At 44.8% G+C, this 20000-nt stretch overlaps 1 protein-coding gene across 1 annotated transcript in view; it reads right to left on the reverse strand.

Moving 5' to 3' along the window:
* Nucleotides 1–1766: 1766 nt before the first annotated feature.
* Nucleotides 1767–20000, reverse strand: part of grk6 (G protein-coupled receptor kinase 6) — a 37848-nt gene continuing 19614 nt past the window's right edge. Inside the window, exons 4-16 of the mRNA XM_076750398.1 lie at nt 16919–16996; nt 16311–16411; nt 12589–12681; nt 7347–7410; nt 6463–6603; nt 5623–5813; nt 5493–5530; nt 4794–4883; nt 4419–4627; nt 3808–3945; nt 3247–3384; nt 3028–3162; nt 1767–2826 (exon numbers count right to left, since the gene is read on the reverse strand). Of these exons, the coding sequence (XP_076606513.1) occupies nt 2776–2826; nt 3028–3162; nt 3247–3384; nt 3808–3945; nt 4419–4627; nt 4794–4883; nt 5493–5530; nt 5623–5813; nt 6463–6603; nt 7347–7410; nt 12589–12681; nt 16311–16411; nt 16919–16996 (1467 nt within the window). The 3' untranslated portion in view covers nt 1767–2775. The remainder of the gene's footprint in view (nt 2827–3027; nt 3163–3246; nt 3385–3807; nt 3946–4418; nt 4628–4793; nt 4884–5492; nt 5531–5622; nt 5814–6462; nt 6604–7346; nt 7411–12588; nt 12682–16310; nt 16412–16918; nt 16997–20000) is intronic.

The raw sequence follows: 20000 nt of genomic DNA on the forward strand, positions 1-20000 counted from the left end.
TAAGGAAAATAAATGTTAGCCGTCTGTATTAAAGGGAAAGTTCACTCAAATAAAACTACAACATCATTTCCTCGTCTGTCTTCTGATGATCTAGCCGTGCAGATCGCTTTGATTTCATTTGGTTTGAGCCATTTTGGTGGATAAAAATGCATGCTGGGATATTTACCCACCACACATTAGCTGGCTCGACACCACGCGAGGCGAATGGGAGAGCATGCTGTGTAAACTTGGTGAACTGACCCTTTAAAATGTGTCCCACATGACACACAACACAACCTTCAGCTTCAGCTCTGAAAAGCGTAGCTGGACCTTCAGGGGTTCATTTTGGAGGACAGATTCTGTAAAAGTGAAATTACAAACACTAAAATGTTCAAACCCGACGGAGGGATCTGAACACTGTCGGACAGTTAAAGGTGAATTCCACATATTTCTGAACTCTTGCTGTCAGATCAGGAGCGTTTCAGTTCAGTCTACAGAAACATGAGAGCTGTTCGTACATTCAGAGGTATTTCACTTTAATAGCTTAAAGTCAGAGGCTGTATTCTTTGAGGAAGCGACACACCAGCTGAGGCAGTTCACGGCGGTGGTGAACTGACCAGCTTCAGTCACGACTGGAACCAGTTACTCTTTTTACCGCTTCAGGGTGACTTTACTCATCTGATCAGGATGCAGCCTGAGACACATCTGGATGGACAAAACCAGTCAGGACTTACTGTGGGAGGGAGGAAATTCTACAGAAACCCTGAGAGACAAGTGGAAAACCAAACCCGTGATTCACTTACAGACTTACAGGCAACAGAATTCGGATATTTGGTCTCGTTTACATATTTCTGATCAGATATCGACTCGTTGAAATCACACCGGCACCCCCTCGTAGAGAGGCTGGCCAATAACGTGACAGCGTTGGTGGTTAAACCCCCTCAAAAGAGTCCTTGAGCAGCACACTGAGCCTGATGTGTATGACTTCTGTGAAACTGGAAAGTTTTTATTATTTTATTTTTACTTGAAAACCAGAATCACATCAAAATAGTTTGTTTTTTAAAGTCCAGAAAGACCCTTTTAGCTTAACTTAGACCTGTTTTTGAAATGGACAGAGAACTTGAGTCGGGCCAGTACTCAACAGTACTCACCAGTACAGAGCACCAGCACATCACTCATCTCTCGTTACTCGGCTCTGCCACGTTCTAATGAATGATGAGTGTTAGCGTTTCCCGCCCAACCAATCAGCACGAGGAGGAAAGTTTGCTGGACAAGAGCTTAGATTTCTGCTCACATCTCCATAAATACTGCGTGCAGCTGCTCTGCTGATACACTCAGTGGCTCATTCACTGCTCACGACTTCTCTGCTGACCACTTCCTGTCAGAAACGTTTGCTGCTGCAGCTCCATCCCACATCTCAGCCTCCTCCTGATGTGGTATTTTTGGTGTTATCGACTTGAATGTATTGTTCACCTATATGTTGGTAAAGGGAGGATCACTCCTTGTTTGCTCCCTCTGTACTGTGAACGCTCTCTTAGACTGTGATCATCTTTGACTGTGATCACTGTTGTAACTTCGAGTCAGCTGAACACGCACAGACACAGCTTTCACTGACAAACATCCAATTTAACATGAAGTTTCCCACCAAGAACAAACAATGACGGGATGTTTCCTTGGTTTTAAATGGAGCAGATCTTTCAATAAAACTAAACTCAAGAAACTGTCAAAGTTTTCTATTTCCTCTATGATTCAGTTTTCATTCATCAACTGATGGGAAATTAGGGACACATAAAATAAAGTGTTGCCATAATTCTTGCCGAATGAGTGTGTTGCAGCCTGGCACCTGTTTTTTTTTTTTTTAATTCTAAAGTGACACTAACATGATGTTTGAGTTGTTCACTGTGGGACGCTCCAAAAAAGTTCCCTGTGAAGAACGAAAAGGCACAAGCATGTTGGTAGAAGCAACCTGTGTAATCATGAAAGTGAGTCATTTAACTCTCAGAGTTTCTGTCAAATTTGTTTCATCTAAAACAGCACAATCAAACAATCGCGTCCCAAAACGGGCACCGAGCTGACGAGAGTAACTGCAGCCGCACCGAGTCGATTGTCTCAGGAATCCATGATCGACAAATTAAAAAATAATAATACTATGGATATAAAAATATCTGTAGATGTAGACACCTTCATGGCTCTGGCATCACCACCTCAAAACCATAACATCCAAGCAAAAATAAAAATCACACTTTGACAGAATTAAAGGAAAAACAGAGCTTTGTGTGAGGCTGGTCACAGCAGGATGGAGGGCGGAGGAGGAGAAGTGGTCACAGTTCATGGGCTGAAAGTCACTGGTTCGATTCCCTGGACAGAGCGGGGGAAAAGTAAAGAGATGAAGGAATGTTCAGTCCTCCCTTAGTAACCACTGCCACAGTGCCCTCCAGCAAGGCACTTTTACAGCAGGCATTGTTCCAGTGGAGCTGCTCAGCGGCCAGCAGCAGCTCCCAGATCAGTAACGTGGACATGTGTGAGTGGATGAATGTGAAAGCAAAGACTTTCCTGGACAACAAATACACAAACTGAGACAAACAAAAGCAACAAACAAACAAACAAACAAACATCCGTTCATCTCGTTCAGAACGCCTCGACAGCCGAGAATTCACACATTTTAAATAACATTAAACATCATGGCTGTGCTGAAAATATACATTCTGACATTTAGAGATCGACCATCTTAAAAATACAAATGTGCAAAACCTGTAAACAAATGAGATCCTGTGTGTGTGTGTGTGTGTGTGTGTGTCACAGCCTGGTGGGCTCCTCGTCACTGTCACTGCAGTTACCACAGCAGTCCTGCAGAGGGAGGCAGAGAGCACAGAGTCACTGCAGAATTGGATCATCATAATCTAATGACACTGAAGATGTGCAGGGACCCAGAGAGCGCAGCATCGAGGCTTCCATCTGCGGCAGCATCTCCACGTAATTTTTATTATTCTTAAAATATCTTAAGCCTTAAAACACAAATGGGCCGTCCGCTCCTGATCTGAGACCCACCTGTCGGCCAAACAGCCGCTGCAGGAGTCCCTGTTTGGGCGGAGGAGACGGCTGTCCTCTCCAGTCCAGGTCAGGAGGAACCGTCCCGTCCTGGTGGAAAACATTCAGCTCTGTGAAACACTCCGTCTCGATCATCTGCAGGACAAAAGCCCAGAGCTCAATCTCTGCATCACGTGCACAGACACACACAGGACGTGTCTCTGACTGCGTGTCTCTCACCTCATTCTGCCAGGGAATGGAGACGCTGCCTGTGGACACCTTGCTGTAGAAAGACTCGTCTTTGGGCTCCAGCTCCACTCCCTTCACCGTGGAGAACTGCTCGATGTCCAGCACGTCTTTACAGTAGATGGCCTGCGGCTGCAACACGCACACACAGACCACCACTTCAACACGTTTACAGTTCAGCTGCTCGGCTAACAGTCAGGAGGACGGAGGGACTGAAGAGGACGCTTTACAACAAACATGGCTGCTCGCTTTCTCACTGGACGTCAGATGAGAAGATTTAGATGAACTATGATTAATGTCATTAGTGACACCTGTATTATCATTGATATCCTTAGTGTTATCATGAATGTGACGATTCACACCTGTGATATTAATGCTGTTTCTTATACCTGTGCTATGAATGACATTAGTTATACCTGTGCTTACCATGTTATCAGCTACACCTGTGTTAATGTCATTAGTTGCACCTGGGCTGTTGTTAACGTAATTCGTTACACCTGGGCTACCATTGATGTTACTGAATCTGATGTCTGACATTACAAACTGTGGACTCACATCAGGAACGAAGGGCGGCTGCAGCATGCCGGCCTCAAGGCGTTTGAAATTAATGGAGCGGAAGATGGGATGGGCTTTGACCTCGGAGGCTCCGCCTCCCAGGCAGCCCAGCCTCTCTGAGGGGTCTTTGGCCAGAAGCTGGAGGGAATGAAAAACTGTTAAAAACAACAGGAAGTGACAGAAACACTCAAGGTGTGAACTCAAGAGAAAGGAGACGATCAAACACACTCCAGGAAGTGTGGTTTGAGTGACAGATCTGTGAGTTTGACGTGGTCGATAACACTGTTAGACAACATTTAACATCCAGGAAGCTTTGTGTTGCCCCCCCCCCCCGCCGTGGTTTGATGGATGAGCTGTCTGAGTTTGCGCTCAATGAACTCCTAATTACAGCTTATTGATAGTAAGTAAATAAGTTGCACGTGAATTACAAACTTAATAACCGAACTGAACCCTGAGTAACCCTGACCAGCAGAAGAACACTTCACATAAAGTGTGATGCAGCCGAGCAGAGAGACGTGTCAGGAAGTGTCTTTAAACGCTGAGCTGTACTATCAGAATATAGCCAACCATGTAGCAGACTGGAGCTACAGGCCACTCGAACATCCACCCACCATTTTACAGAGGGACTTGGCGTCCTCGGAGAACTTGCTGGAATATTCCTCCTCCACCTCCCTCACCAGCCGCTCCACTTCCTCCCTCTTGATCTTCTTCTTCCTCTGCTGGAAGGGAGACTGGCCCTCGATCATCTCGTACAGCAGGCAGCCCAGCGCCCACCAGTCTGGGCTGAAGGTGTAGCGCTCGTTTTTCACCACCTCTGGAGCTGGAGGAGAGATGGGAGGCGGGAGAGTGAGCTGAGGGTGGTCCATGAACAGGGGATCTAAACCTTTACTCCACAAAGTCGGAAGCTTCTCCGGCTGATCTACATGGAACATGAGGGTTACTCTTGTTCTTCAGTTCCCACCGGTCAGAGGTCAGAGGTCACTCACCCATGTACCCGACTGTTCCCACCCGTCCCTTGATGGTCTCTCCCTCTGGAACATGAACCGCTAAGCCCAGGTCTGATATCCTGATGTGGCCTGAAGACACACACAAGAAGAGAGACGAATGTGCTGTAAGTGTTCGTCATAAAGCCAAAGTGGAACATTCATTCTAAAAGCTCTTTCACATTTACAACATGTAATTAAAACAGGCATGAATATCTTCTTTATGTACATGCATTAAAGACTGTTCACACTGATCCGAGTAAAGCTGCTGAGAATTTGTGATTTATGAGAAGCATCATGTGTTGAGTTCACGCTTTGTGTTATGCATCGAAGGAAACAAACAAAGAGCAGATGTAAGTTCAAAGGTCGGCCACATTATCTGCGTCTTTATGCCTTCTCGTCTCAGACGTTTGTCTCGACCCCTGAATGTTGGAGCCACATGTATTATTGTTCTGTTCATTATAACCGAGCACGCCAGTGTTTTGTTGCAGTTCATCTTTGTAATCAGATCAAATGGTCTTGTGTGATTGAACTGGTCTCTGCTGGACTCAGAGCGCCCTCTGGAGGCTCACAGCAGGAAATCATGTCACCGCTGTCACACAAACAGCTGGCTCAGACTCAGAGTTCTGTATTAAACAGAAAAAAGTCTCAATTCTGGCAAGTTCTGATGATTTTCGAAGCAGATTTGTGGTTTAGACTCACCGTGGTCGTCCAGCAGGATGTTCTCTGGTTTTAGGTCCCTGCATGAGAAAGAGAACAGAGAGAAGAGCCAATGAGACAAGAGCAGAGGGGAAAGACAGTGAGACATGTCTACGTGTTCGAGGACGCTGACCTGTAGACGATGCGCTCTCGGTGCAGGTCCTCGAGGCCGCAGCAGATCTCTGCAGAGTAGAAGACGGCCCTCTTCTCGTCGAAACCCGCCTCGCCCATGTGGTAGATGTGAAACTTCAGGTCTCCGCCGTTCATGAGGGTCAACACAAGGCACAGAGCGTCCTTCGTCTCGTAGGCGTAGGCTAAACTCACCTGGAGACAGAGGAGTGCTAATGATGAGAAGGCTGCGAGGCAATGCTTCAGGTGTGAGTTCTACTGATGCATCATAACTAACTAATGACTAGCAGCTTAATCAATGACATCACAACAGGAACGAACCTGATGAATGAAGGAAAAATTAAAAAAAACGTTCTCTGGTTCCAACGTGACGGTATTTTGACACTGAAGTCACGCTGAACCCTGAGGGACTCCTCAGGCCTGGGAGCCCCGGACAAGACGACTGACCGCAGTCCAAATCAAACAAGCTGCGAGAAGGTCGTCTGGCAGAGAATCAGACCAAAGCAGGCAGAAAAACCTCCATGTTGTCTTTTAATTACTGCAGTCGTTAATGTTGCCGACATCACGGCTGGCTGATGCACAGAGCAAACTCCCAGGAGCACCAAACATGGATTAATCCGCTGCTGAAAGTAGTCCCCAGCAGATGCACCATTTACTTTGAGTAACATTCAGCTGTTTGGGGAAAATGACTGAAGCTTCTGTTTTAGAAATGAAACTACACACTTGTGACAGGAAGTCAGAGAGGATGGTGGTCTATTTCCTTTAGGTTTTTTCAACATGCAAATTCAACATCTGCAGGTTGAAAACGAGGGAACGTGACCTGGAGATGAGACGCGATGCTTACTACAAATCTGCTGTTGACTTTCTCCAGGATCTGTTTCTCGTTGAGCGCCATGGACTCTCCTTTCCTCTTCTTTATCCTCTTCTTCTCCAGTTTCTTACAGGCGTACATCTTCCCTGTGGCCCGTACCTGACACGCACACACCTGCAGGGCAAAGAAAGAAGGATGAAAGACACGGCACGCTCTCTATTTGTATCTTCATGTTTATGTCTTGTGACTTCCCCTCAGTGAGAGCAGCAGCTAAGACTGTGACTGTAAATGATGTAATTATGAGGTAACACAGGACGGCGGCTCAGGACGCGAGAAAGGAGGCTCGCACACGATGACGCCGCTGTGTGATCTGACTGAGGGGGATTTGCTGGAAATGAACCTTTCTGCTCGACTCGGGCTGCATTCGGGCGTAAAGCGTAGCTGTGCATGCAGACGTGAAGGGACAGGACAGGGACAGGAAGTGGGCCGTCTGTAGAAGCCTGCCATTGGCTGACTATTTCAGTTGGCATTCTCCTCCCCTTCAGCTGCCTGCGTGGAACCGTTCAAAGTTCCCATCGCTACGTGAAACAACAGCAACCTCTGAGTTACTGCCTATACGCTGAGAATGGCAAGATCAGGCCTGACTGGTTGTTCTGCAGGGATTTAGCCATTTTAAGGCAAACCAAAACAAGTTTCCCCCGACACTATTTTGCAAATGTGACTATTTTAAAGAAATACAAACAAGCCAAAGTGTTTTTTTTCCTACCAGAATGATAACTGGTTCAGCTTGAACTGAGAGACTCGACCCCGGAGAGTAACTCATAACAGCACTTCTCAGATGAAAGTATTCACTTGTACTCTGTGTCTGTGAGTTGTTGTGCTGTGTGGTCAGCTGACAGAAAACTGAGCGTACTCACCTCTCCAAAGCCTCCTTTCCCTAAAACTCTGTACTGTCGAAATGTGTTTTTCGTCACCGGCTGCCTGTTGGACACAAAGAGAAACTCATTTAATGCAAAGAAGTCATAATTAATTCATTCATTTCCATCCTGGATGCTGATATAGAGGATAGTTAGAAAAACAGTTTTCAGACTCCTTTGTGATGATAATATGTCAGATTAGTTTTATCAGGTGGAAATGTGGAAACTCATCAGAAACGATGCTTTCAGGGACATGTGAATGCTGCTGGAGTTCACACACACAGTCAGGGAGCAGCCACCGAAAAGCAGGTGCGTATGACTGCTGCCTCCAAAACTCAAAAACTGATGCTGCTGCTTTATGACGAGCTGCTCGTGACCACCGGCACTGATGAACTGCTCCCTCCTGGAATCAACACTCCCGTTTCTTCTCCCTCTGGACACTTTGGTCATTTCAGCTTGTAAATTGAATGAACCCTGGAGCATGGACTCATTAAAAGAGGATGAGTCATTTACTGCTTAATTAGCCCCGTGGTGGTGCTTCTCCTGCTTGTTTTGAACACGGCATTGCTCCATAATTGGTATTGTTTGTTTATTCATACATTTAGCCCCACATTGACCGGCTGACATCCTCAGTAGAAACTATTTTCTTTCAGATTTAATGCATTCATGTTTAAGCTGACGAGCGCACAGGAACCAGCTGAGTTCCAGCTGTGTCACTGACATTAACATCCTCAGATGTCATCCTCTAAACTACTGTTGATGAAGTTCACTGGTTTGAAAGAGCCACAGCGGACTGAAGGTGCAGAGCTGGCAGCTTTAGAGGTTTGGGTTCAGGTCCTTAACATTCATACAGCTATCAGATTACAGAGCACGTTCTCATTAAAGTTACATGTGTGCTGTAATTAGCTGCTGCTAATCCGGCTTCATTTGTTGAGCTCGTTAAGATGCTTCATCAGCCTTCTGCACTGCAGCCGCATGCAGTCGGTCATGTGACTGGTTTGGTACTGTTGCTGATGCAGTTCTTGATTTTTGGTGGCAATATTAACTTAAGTGGAGGACTATGAACATGCTTTTCTAAAAACTCTTATGATCTGATAAAAAAAAAGGCCAAAGCTTTGCAATAACTTTTCAAGAAGTTCAATTGTTCGAAGGTCTGATTGAATTTGGGTCAGTAACACAAAAGTACTGAGGTTCAATAAAAAGCTGTTCCCTTCTTTGTTTTCGATGAGTTGTCTGTCATTGACAGGTTGAACAAAAAGGCCTGGAGTCACAGAGAGTTTACGGCTATTCTTCTTTAAAGTCCAACAGGATTTTACACTGCTGTCATTACGGAGCACACACGTAGCTACACAGCACAGCAGAGAGTTCAGTGGCCAAGTATCCAGAGCAGGACATCCACTTCAGAGCTGCATTAACTCTGTGATTGCTCCTGGGTTTAATGCACTGCAACGGCTGAGAGCACAGGACAGTGCCTCGTCTATCCCTGTAGGACACAACGAAATGAGGAAAGCAGTGACGTCGGAGAGGACGCTAACAGAGCGAACGATGTTGGATGAGTCTTCCCACACCTCAAAGTACTGCTGTAACCCTGTGGCGTCGTCTTTCAGACCCTGTGTCTCCCTGTTCTGGCCTCCAGAGGTCCCTAACTCTGCCTTTCATCAGCCATTACCCAGCCCCGTTCAATCAGCCAATCAGCCTGAGGATATATAAGTCCATTCAGCTGGCCAGTCGATGCTCCAGTGTGGAGGCACTGCTGCCAGTCTGAGCATTATGATCATCAGTTGAGTGTTTTTGCTGTTTTTTTTTTATTTCCTGTCTGCAAGAAGCTTTCAGTAAAGTCCTTAAGTGTTTGTCCTGTCTGCTTATTGCACAGGTCTCCATTCTCTACTCACATCACTTGAAACTTAGTTATTTATTCATGTGTTCATATATACGGTGAAAGGACACCAGTGTGTCTCAGACTCTCAAGCTTTGTCTCCTCAGTCTCTCGACTTTACAATATCTAACAACCCAAAATGCAGCTATGTTTTACTCATAACGGTATTCAAAGTAATGACCTGGTAGTTTGGAAAACACAGGTGTTTGTCATGAACAGCTTGCAGGTGTGGCGTGTCCAAAGGCGCACACGCTCATTAAGTGGAATCTGCTGCTTCTCTGTAAACCACCAGCTGGCCTGAGATCAGGGGCAAGACAGGACAGATGTCTTCTCTCAGGTGTTTGTCTTCTGCAGTATCGTGTGTGCAGGTCCAACATTACGCTTTTGTTCACACTTCGCCACATGTATCGTCTCTGCTGGTCAGATCACAAACCTGACTGCGGTTCGTCTGAGGTCTACATGCGAATCAGGGTCAGATTGTGGTGTGAAGCACCTGAAGCTCAACGGGCCAAAATTAAAGCTGCGAGTCTCAACGAGCGAGTTTCAGGCTTCATAAAGGTGAACAAAGTGACTTCAGCTACTGCTTTCATCATCAGAGGGCGGCAGCATTTCAATGACTGCACACCCAAAGTTCCATCGTTTGCACCTCCTTCATTTCCTCCTTCGGTGGGAACGTTCAGGAGGCACAACAGGATGTCTCCAGCGATTTTAATCAGGGTTACTCAACGGCAGCTTGAGCTACGAGCAAACATGTGACATGTAACACCCACAGGCATCAATCAATACGGCGCCTCAGATTTTGGTTTAACTTGCTTCCAGAGTCTGCACACTCCTGTCCACAATCTCCAATCATGGCCCGAAGATACCAAGGATCTGTGATGATTGGACAAATCTTTGAAATTTTTGACCATTTTCCTGTTTTTGGATTAATGGCGGCCATTTTTTTTTTTTTTTACACCACTCTTCTCATTTCTGATAGAAATGTGTATTTCGGTCCCACCATGCTAAGAGATGATCGTATTTAATTCAACAAAACAAATAAGCATAATTCCCAACCTGCCAAACTGTCCCTTTAATGAGTTTTTACAGTGAATCTATTGATCAAAGATCCATCAGCTATGGGGAAAAAAAGATGCTTGCAGCTTTATTTTCTGTTGTGTTTGTTTGTTTGTCATCTTTATGGACAGCTGGAGGATTAGCAGCTTCTGTCCATAGAAAAAAAGACAATATCACTTATTCGTTTGCTGGTTGATTTATTTTAATAACGGCTGAAGTTCCCTGCTGTACTTGGGGTCATTTCCATGTTTCCTGACACGTCTTGCATCTCTTAGCCTGACGCTGCTACTGCAGGAAACATTTTAACTCCAATTATGGTGGTGGTTTTTGTGTTTTCACTGCAGTTGAAGGACTAGAAATTGTCCTCGGTGGAGGGAATTCAGTGACCCTGCGGTTTGTGAAAACGTCTCTAAACCCCACTGGATGAACAGAAAAATTCAAGGTCATCAACCTTACACAGTTCCTGGAAAGCCAGCAAGCCAGATGTACGAGGTTTTTATCTGACAAGCAGCTTGAGGGGCTGGAGGAAAAGGCCTCATTCTGCTGTAAATAATGAGGAAAGAAGCCAACCCTGTAAAAGGTTCCTGGTGGGCACGCAGACGCACCATCTGCTCCACCGGCTTACGTTTCTCTGTCGTCACCTTTTGGATTCGGGCCTGATCTTCAAACAAGGTTCCCGTGGATGGATTATTATTATCTCATGAGGGTTGTTTCAGCTGATCCTTGAAGAACACCAGTTTAACCATCAAACCTAAACAGTCCAGTCCTCGGCAGGGTAGAGCGAATGTTTACAGCACGGCCGAGGTTTTCAAAGTGGAGTCTGGGAACCATCAGACATCAGTCCCTGATGGGACACAGGCCCAGATAAACTTTCTTTGTCAGTAAACAAACCTGATCAAACTCATAACAACCATTATTCTCATGACACATTCATTTCTCCACCAGCAAATTAACACTTATGTGATTCTGGACTGAACTACGTCAGACAGCCGTGTGGAACAGTTGAATGCCAAGAACCGAGACGCTGCTTTTTCCTGGAAATTCTCATCTGGGTCTGCATCCTTGAGTCCAGTTGAGTCCTTTTTCCCAAGAAAACTACTTCATTTCTGTGTCTCTGTATCAGTAACACGGCTGGATCGACTGTTCTGCTACAGCATGTTAAACAGTCACGCAGCATTCTGCATCTTTAAAGGTCACGTGACACTTCGTTCTGTCTGCCGTTCACTTGTGTTGAAGAAGTACCACAGACCAGATCAAGCGTGCTTCCTGTTCCGGCAAAGGTCAAAGTTCACTGTTGTTTAACTCTGACTGTAATTAATTCATCCACAGAGCGCCGATCGCTGTGTGCAGGAGGTGGAGATGATCTTTAATAGTAAGTAACGCTTTCTGCTGTTTATTTATTCAAAAGGATCCCATTAGCTCAAGTCCATGGCACCAGCCAGTCTTCCTGAACATCACATTCATCATATACCTTCATCACCTGTACACTTCTAATTGTGTTACATGGCGCGATGAATGACTCTGGTCATCACCTGATGTTTGGTGAACGGACTGTGCAACTTACTACATTTGATAATTTGACTGTAAAAGCTTCAATGACGCATGCTGTCTGCGCTCGCTCTTATGAGGCATCGTCAGACTAGCTGCTCTGTTCTGGACAGTTTGTAATTTCCTCAGTACGCCTTTTTGAACTCAAGCTACTTAAACAGGTTTAGAGGAAACAATTTGGTCAGTAAGTTTGTACCTTACTGAATGCTCTTCGCTGTGACACCTGATGAGACACCAGAGTCACCTGCTGTGCTTCCCGCATCTCATAACACATGTCGTAATTACAACAAACAAAACCTTCTCGGGTATAATCTGTCACGCAGCAGAATCGCTCGTGTCTGACCTTTCAGGCTACAACGACGCGACCTGTTTTGAAAGTCGCCTCGCTGCTGAAATTCAACTGTGAAACTTTGCAGTTGTGCAAGCTCCTCTCTTGAAATGTGTAATGGTGATATCACTGTGAAGTTCACGGATTGCGTTGTTTTCACCCCCCTAACCCCGAGGAGATGAGGACACTGGGGAGAGGAAGGGATGAGGCAACTCTCTGAGCATGTTGTTACTGGTACTGTGGTGGAGTTTAAGACTAATGTAGCCTCTAAATGAGCCTGAGTGAGCTTTTAAGCGGTGTGTGTTTGTGTATGTGTGCGAAGACATTACGCTGATGCACATAAAAGAGAGAGACGGCAGCAGAAAGAAAAAAAGGAGCAGAAACAAAGAAACTGAGGAGACAGGGAGGCTCAACTCGCTCATACTGAGCTTTACCTCTCCAGCCACTTCCACTGGAGGAACCTGTTGTAGTACATGCTGTCGAGGTAGTCTGCGAAGGGCGCCACGCTCAGGTAGTCGTGGATCAATCTGGAAGAAGCACAACAAAGAGCGTCTGCAGGTCATTTTCAGCGCAAACACGCTGCAGCCACTTCATGTCATTCGGCTCTAACTTCAGCTGAACACGCAGCACACGTGGCCAAAAGTGACGGAAAATCAATCACAAACTAATCTGATAATCGATTAATCAGCCACTTTCCAAACACATCACATCAATCATGAGGATTTTCTGAAAAAAAGAAGTTAGCTAAAGTTACATATATCTGCAATTTGAAAACATCACCTTGGACTATTTTCTCCATCAATAATAAAACTGATTAGTTGCAGCCCTGATCAATAGTTCGGCAAAGGACAGGTCTTTTTTCTTTGTTGTAGAAAATCCTCGAAGTTTCCTCATTTTAAGTGTCCATGACATGATGAAACATAGTCTGTAAAGTTCGCTAACAACAGCTAACATTAGCCACTATCAGCTTTGAGGGTTATATCAGAGAGGCCATTCTTTTGCTTTGATACTGAATAATTCACAAAATAAATCATTTCTTGTCTACTAATATGGTTTCTACTGCATTATGGTTTCTTTTCAGATTTAATAATCTTGTGAAAAAGGGGCTTAACTCAGGCAATATGCTGCCTTTAGGGCCTGCTGCAGTGAGCAAACACAGGAAGGATTTACTCCTGTTTTCAGTCCGCTGACATATGAAACGTCTGGATCAAGGTCACTGTCTGACTGAAACACTGACAAACAACACAGTCAGAGGTGAGAGGGAATAGGAAATAAAAGAATTAACATAATTACTGTACGTTACCAACAGGAACTGTGAGACATTCGTAGTCATATCTCGGCATCTTAGTGGCCGTTCTATTAAATCAAAATGATTTGGAACCAAGAACTGAAATCAAATCAAACATCTCTGGTTTTGAATCATGTTTTTGTTTCATGCACTGGCTTGATGATGAAGAAAAAAGGGTAATTATTCTTGGTTTGAATTAAAATGAAACCCTCGCTGTACGAGCTCAGAGTTTGTGATCTTATCTTTGGCTTTCTGGCCACACAGATAAAGATGAACAAACATCAGGGTTTGCAGTGTTCATGCTGCTGCAGCAGTGTAGTAAATTACTCATGGCTTGTTCTTGATGTGGCTTGAAAAACAAACTGGCCTCTGTGCTGCCTCACACCCACGCAACAAGCATGAACAGAGTCATTACAGGAAGTTACTCAATGTGTGAGTGTTGTTTATGGAATAAACAATGAAGTCTTCTTCATCACGAACGTGAAATTTTATTAGAGTATTTTTCACTCTGAGCTTCTTCCTGATTTGAATTAGGTTTTGTTCTGCATGACAGATATGTTTTCCAAGCACCATAAACGAGTGGCACGGTCAGACGCTGCAGAGCGCTCTCAACCACCATAAACTGAACTTCCTCATCTGGGAAACACTGGAGAACAAATCCAGAGTTACAAAGGCTGATGGTTCAGGCCTGAGGCTGAACTGTCATGAGCTCTATGTGCTATCTGAAACAAGTACAGAAACAAATGGGATTTGGAAAAGTGAGGGAGACGCGTTGCCTCTAGTTGATGGAAAAATGCATGCTGGGATGCTTGTCTAGTCATCATTAAAATCTGCAGAACCAGAATATTTCCAGGCATTTGGACCTTTCTTTGCTAAATGCAGCCTTTGAAATGGGACAACAGTGAGTCGACGAGAACATCAGTACAGACATGAACTTGGACTGTAAAACGTCTCAGTTGTTCAGCTGATCTTTAAATAAACCAGGAAAATGAGGTGTAGGTCGCGTGTAAGTAGGTTACTGAGACTCATCTGTCTGTTTACTGTAAGGCAGCGACCTCTAATGGTCAGAGAAATTAAGACAGGAGCAAAGGAGGAAGTCAGGTGACCTAGTATAAAGAACAAGAAAGTCCACATATGGAGGAGGTGGATGTGCGGTGGACTTGCACCCAGGAGACCGCTGCTCGTGTCCCGAGTGAAACTGAAACTCAGCGTTGACTTATTTGAACTAATCTAGCATTTTTTACCCAAACCATAATCTTTTCTTAAACCTAACTAAGCAGCTGTTGTGCCTAAGCCGAAGCAAACTGTATCCGTTTCACAGCGTTAGCCATGAGACGATGAAGGTGCGGGTCCTCTCCAGAACATCGAGGATACATACGAGGACGTGTTGATTTAAACATGTCCAGGCCAATCAGAATCTAACACAGAATCATGGACACCCGAGTCATAAATTTGCAGACTTCAGGCTTGTCAGCAAACAAAAAAAGGGCAGCGACTCAGCAAGTGAAGTCAGCAACTCGTGACTTCACTAGGACTTGAGCCCTGTGACTTAAAAGACTTGAGATTCAGCCAAAACCTGAAGCGGAGACAGAGCCGACATTCAGGTCAGTGTTTGGACTGCCAGCTTTCTGTAGGGCATTTTTTTAATGTGGTTTTCAGTGCGTGATTGTAGCGTCACCACAGGATTTCTTCTGAAGTGTCCGGAGAACAGAAAGCTCACAGAGAGAAAGATGAGGGTTTGGATGGTTTGTAGACGAAGACACAGGGAATTGGCCGAAGACGACATGCTCATACAGAAAAAAAGAGTTAGAAGGTTATATATGTGAGCATATTTTTGTACTTGTTGCTGAATTTGCTTCTGAAACATGACGTATTAGAAACGTTTATTTGTCTGATTGGTACATTTTGTATTTGCAAAACAAAATGCATTCGTCTGCTAAAGGTGGTTTGCATTTGCAAAGCATACTGTGTTCGTCTGTGAATCGGAGGCCACTTGTAAAACTTGTTTTGTTTGTGACATTTTGTCAGCTAACGCTGACAGAGCCGACAGCATCCACGCACACGGCCAATAGCAAGAGCCCATTTGCCCTCTTTGGCTGAGCCGCCTCTATGGAGGGCAGAAAGCGACTGACTGATTAATTGCTGAAGTTTCTGACAGGCATGCCTCCGCAGAACACGGAGAGAGGAAACAATGTCATGCCCCCAGGTCATGTGACACAGTAGTGTACAAACTTGGTATTGTTGCCATTGAGCGAGCGCTCGGGGTGAGACTTCTGAAGCAGTGAAAGTGATGAATGTTGAATGGTATAAATAATCAGATTCTCAGTCCTGTGAACGAAAGTCTGAACAACGCGCAGCTCGTCAATTTTGCATCGTGTCGTACAATCTCGCCTTATATTCTTGTCAGGGTAATCTAAAACACATGATATGTCATGATTTCAGTTATATCATCCTGCATCATCAGCGCTACATGGACCCTTTTTAACCAGACTATTTAAAAGAAAATCAGCAGAGGTCACATTTTATGGATTTGTTTAACGGCTCGGTTTCATTTTCACCTCTTTACGTTAACAGTCTGTTGGGTCTCTACACTGCCAGGTGTGTAATTCTGGTGGGGAATATTAATTTTTTGCCAAAAAAACAAAATTATTTTATTATTAAAAAACATTAGAAATCAACCTTAAAAAAACCAACATGTTTAATCATAGTATGTACATTCTTTTTCGGTCATTAAACCATCAAATTTCCCAAAATAAGACGAAGAACATGATGGCTCTGATGAAGCGATGCATCCTATTCCTGGTCTGAAAAAATAACAAAAAAATGGACCAAAATAAACGAGCACAGACAGGACGCCTGTGAGCTTACTTGGTACAGTCCTTGAAGAGCTCTTTGCAGGCCTCCTGCTGCAGCCTCTCTGCACACTGAGCCATCATGGCCTCCTCCACCTCAGGCACGTGGTCCTCCGACTGCACCGCAAAAAAACATCAAGTCCAGGTAAACAAGGTGACTCAACTCCAACAGTCAACTCACAGCAAAGCCAGATGAACTGGGTTTAAGAAGGTGCTGGGAGATGATTGTCCTCAGCACTCTGCAGACTTCTGCATGTTCAGACTTGAGTGCACACAGATGCAGACAGACGCAGGTGAGACTGAAGCGCAGAGTTATCAGGAAGGAAACCTCAACCTGCCTCGCACTGCAGACATGAAGCTGCACTTTCTTAATACTCATTAGTGGCATTGTCTCTGTGCCGCTGCTGTAAAGGTTCTTCTTTAAAGGATGGTGGTTTCAGTGGTTTCAGACTAGATTTCTAACTTCAGATAATCTTGCGAGGCTGTAATGAGCATGAGTAATGAGAGGACAATTTTCTCTCCTTGTGGTGCATTCATGAAAGCTCTGTAAAGTGGAGAATCTATGTTTATTTTTTTCATTTCATTACGTTTGTAATTTTCAGGGTCCCTGAAAGCAGCAGCTACCTTTGGGTTGAAGTATTTGTCGATGAGTTCCTGACCGCACTCCTTCCTCTTCTCGTCTGGGGTCACCTCGTACTCCGCCTGCAGAGAAACATGGAGACAGAATGAGCCGGAGGCGACCATCGCCCGCTGCAGAGGCACCCTCAGTCACCCAAATATGGCAGTTTCAGAACCTCCTTTGGATGCAGTTTGCTGGGGTCCAAAAGCACAAATGACACATACACACAAAAAGCATCCATATGCCATTTCCCAGGCACAGGAACTATGAATACTCAAGGACACATATTATCAAATTAAACAGTCATTGGGAAACATGGCGCTGTGAGATAAAAACAGACTTTGGACCAAGGCCATACCGAAATAAAGACAGCCGGAACGAAAACAGAAAAACAGCTGAAATCTATAAGAACATACAAAAAGCAAGATTAAATAACATTTCATGAAAATGAGTTTGAAATATTAACGTTTGATTTTACAGTTTCATGGTTACATATCTTTTTCTTTTTTATTCATTACATTTATTTACCAAATACTCTGAGTCTGGACAACATGGCACATATAAGTCAATATCAAAATGAAACTGGTTCGAATAGACTGAGCATAAATGTGAAGCAGATTGTAGGTTAGTATGAAAGTCATCAATGAATGTTCAATCAATCAAACCCCCTAGAAGTGATGAGGAGGTGGTTTTACTGAACAAACTGTCAGCAGCTAAGGTCACATTTAAGGTCACATTTTTCACTTTTTACAGGCCGAAAAATGTCTGAGAAAAGCCCCCCCCCCCCCCCCCCCCCAGCTCCTTCGGGAAGTACGTGTTTCAACAAGCCAATGAGATTTGTCATCGTTTTCTTTGCTGTTCCATCTCCAGCAGGCTCCACACGAACTGGAGCAAAGCGCACACACACTGTTCTGTAGCTGGGTTTTCTTCATTTTCTTTATTATTTGTCATTATTATTATTTATTATTTTCTTTATTCATGCAAAATCCTAAAGAGAAATTTCAGGGATGTTCATTAACTGGTAGAGGCAGTAAAGAGTCACGCGACTTGTTTAATTAGTTTTTAATTAGCTTTCATTTGGACGCTCTGACATTTCGTTCAGCTGTGACACAATCTGATCACGTCATCACGATGACATAATGACTGTGCTGAAGGTCAATAGACAATGATACTTAATGACTGCTCGGCTGTAACGCCGGCTCCCTGTGTGTCCACTCAGCTTCAGAAAAAACCCAATTTAAGATTTAATTGAGGAGTTCGGGGAGGCCTGTTCCACACCCTGCAGTGCACGGACTGATTGCATCTACGCCCCCTCACATTAAGCATCCCTCTGCATGGCTCGCAGTAAACTAAGCCTGACTGGAAAACTCCAAAGTGCTTCCTCTCCCCTCTCGCAGCGAGAGCCTGTAAACTAATGCTAAGTGACAGCGGAGACGGTTCAAATCTCATTTTCCTTCTCTATCTCGTCCTCTCGCAGAGTTCTCGGGGAAGAGACGGGAAGCGGTTGTGGGGTAAAAGAGAGCCTAATTGCTTTGTATGTGAAGTTGCATCCGCTGGACGACTGAAAGCTGTAAAGCAGTTTGGCCGAGCCGGTCGGTCAGACTGGAGCCTCGCCGCCTTCACGCAGACAGACGGAGGTCTTCGCCAGCCTCTCCGCCTCCATCCGTCACACCTGACGGCAGACAATCACCGATCCATTGACTGATTGATCAACAGTCACATCAGTCAATGGATCAGTCGCATCAGAAACAGGAGTCCAACATGTGTTACTGTCTGAGTGAACTGTTTGAATTCTCAAACAATAATATGTCAAATTTGTATTTAAATCTCAGGAGGAATTCAACGTTTAGACTTTTAGCCGAGCTAGCACTCAGGACGTCGCTACTGGCTTTGTCGGCTGACTGACTACTTTGTTCTAGACTGAAATACTAAAATATAAGACGACATTGTTTTCTGGATATTACCTCTAAAACAGGTGACGTATTATATTTGAGAACGAGACATCTGTTTGTTCACAACAGCAGATTATTTTTGAACCAACGTTAATATCAGCTCCTACAGAGAGCTTTGCATCAATAGCCTCACTGTTGCTAAGCTAGCAAGATTTCTTTATATGTTCACAGTGTTTCTTCAAAAGGTAATCAGCCTTAAAGGTTAGAAGGCGGCCTAGCTTCAGGAGTTTCATGCAGCTCATGCAACAGATTTTCCTGCCGCGGAGGAATTTCGCCAATTTCCTGACGACTGAAAACTTTGCAGAATATCAACGACTTTCCTGCAGAAACATCTGCGGAGCAGCCGGGAATCACCGGTGTCACTGAATGTCATGATGAGGACCGTTTCCGGAGCCTGTGTGACCACAGACGGCACATTTCAGTGAGAAAGGAGGTGAAGAAGAACGGGACTGATGAGCGATCCGAGGACCGGCCGGTCTGACACGTGCTGAGCTAACATTTCACCGCTTTGTATGTGTGTGTCCTTAAGAGAAAAGGAGGAAGCCACAGTTTATCATTTATTAAGTGTGCACCCAAAAAAAGCTAGAGCGTACACACGCGCACACACACACACACACACACACACACACACACACACACACACACACACACACACACACACTTCGGTGGGAATAAAACAAGAGAGTGACTGAAACATTCCTCAAGTGAGCAGAGCGAGCAATGAGCCATTAAGCCATCAACAGAAAGTGTGTGTGTGTGTGTGTGTGTGTGTGTGTGTGTGCGCGGGTCTGTGTGTCATGGATACAACATCGGAGGAAGAGGAGGGCGACACACTGACGCACTTTTCTCCCCTTTGCTCCCAGAAGTCAAGAGTTCCTGTATTTCATTAAACAGATATTAAACTCTACTTCCTCCTCCTCCTCCTCCTCCTCCTCCTCCTCCTCCTCCTCCTCACTCCAAACTTCAAGTGTTGGAGGCATTTCAGGATAATTAAACTTCCTGCATCAGAGGCCTGACATGAGAACTAGCTCACCCGTTTACTTCCACCAGCTGCCTGTAAAACACAGTTTGTAAAGGGTCAGTTCACCCAAATCCCCTCATAAACGTCTTCTCCCACATAGTCTGGTGGCATCTA

Source organism: Chaetodon auriga, chromosome 15 (genome assembly GCF_051107435.1).
Source record: "Chaetodon auriga isolate fChaAug3 chromosome 15, fChaAug3.hap1, whole genome shotgun sequence".
In the NCBI taxonomy this organism is placed as follows: domain Eukaryota; kingdom Metazoa; phylum Chordata; class Actinopteri; order Chaetodontiformes; family Chaetodontidae; genus Chaetodon; species Chaetodon auriga.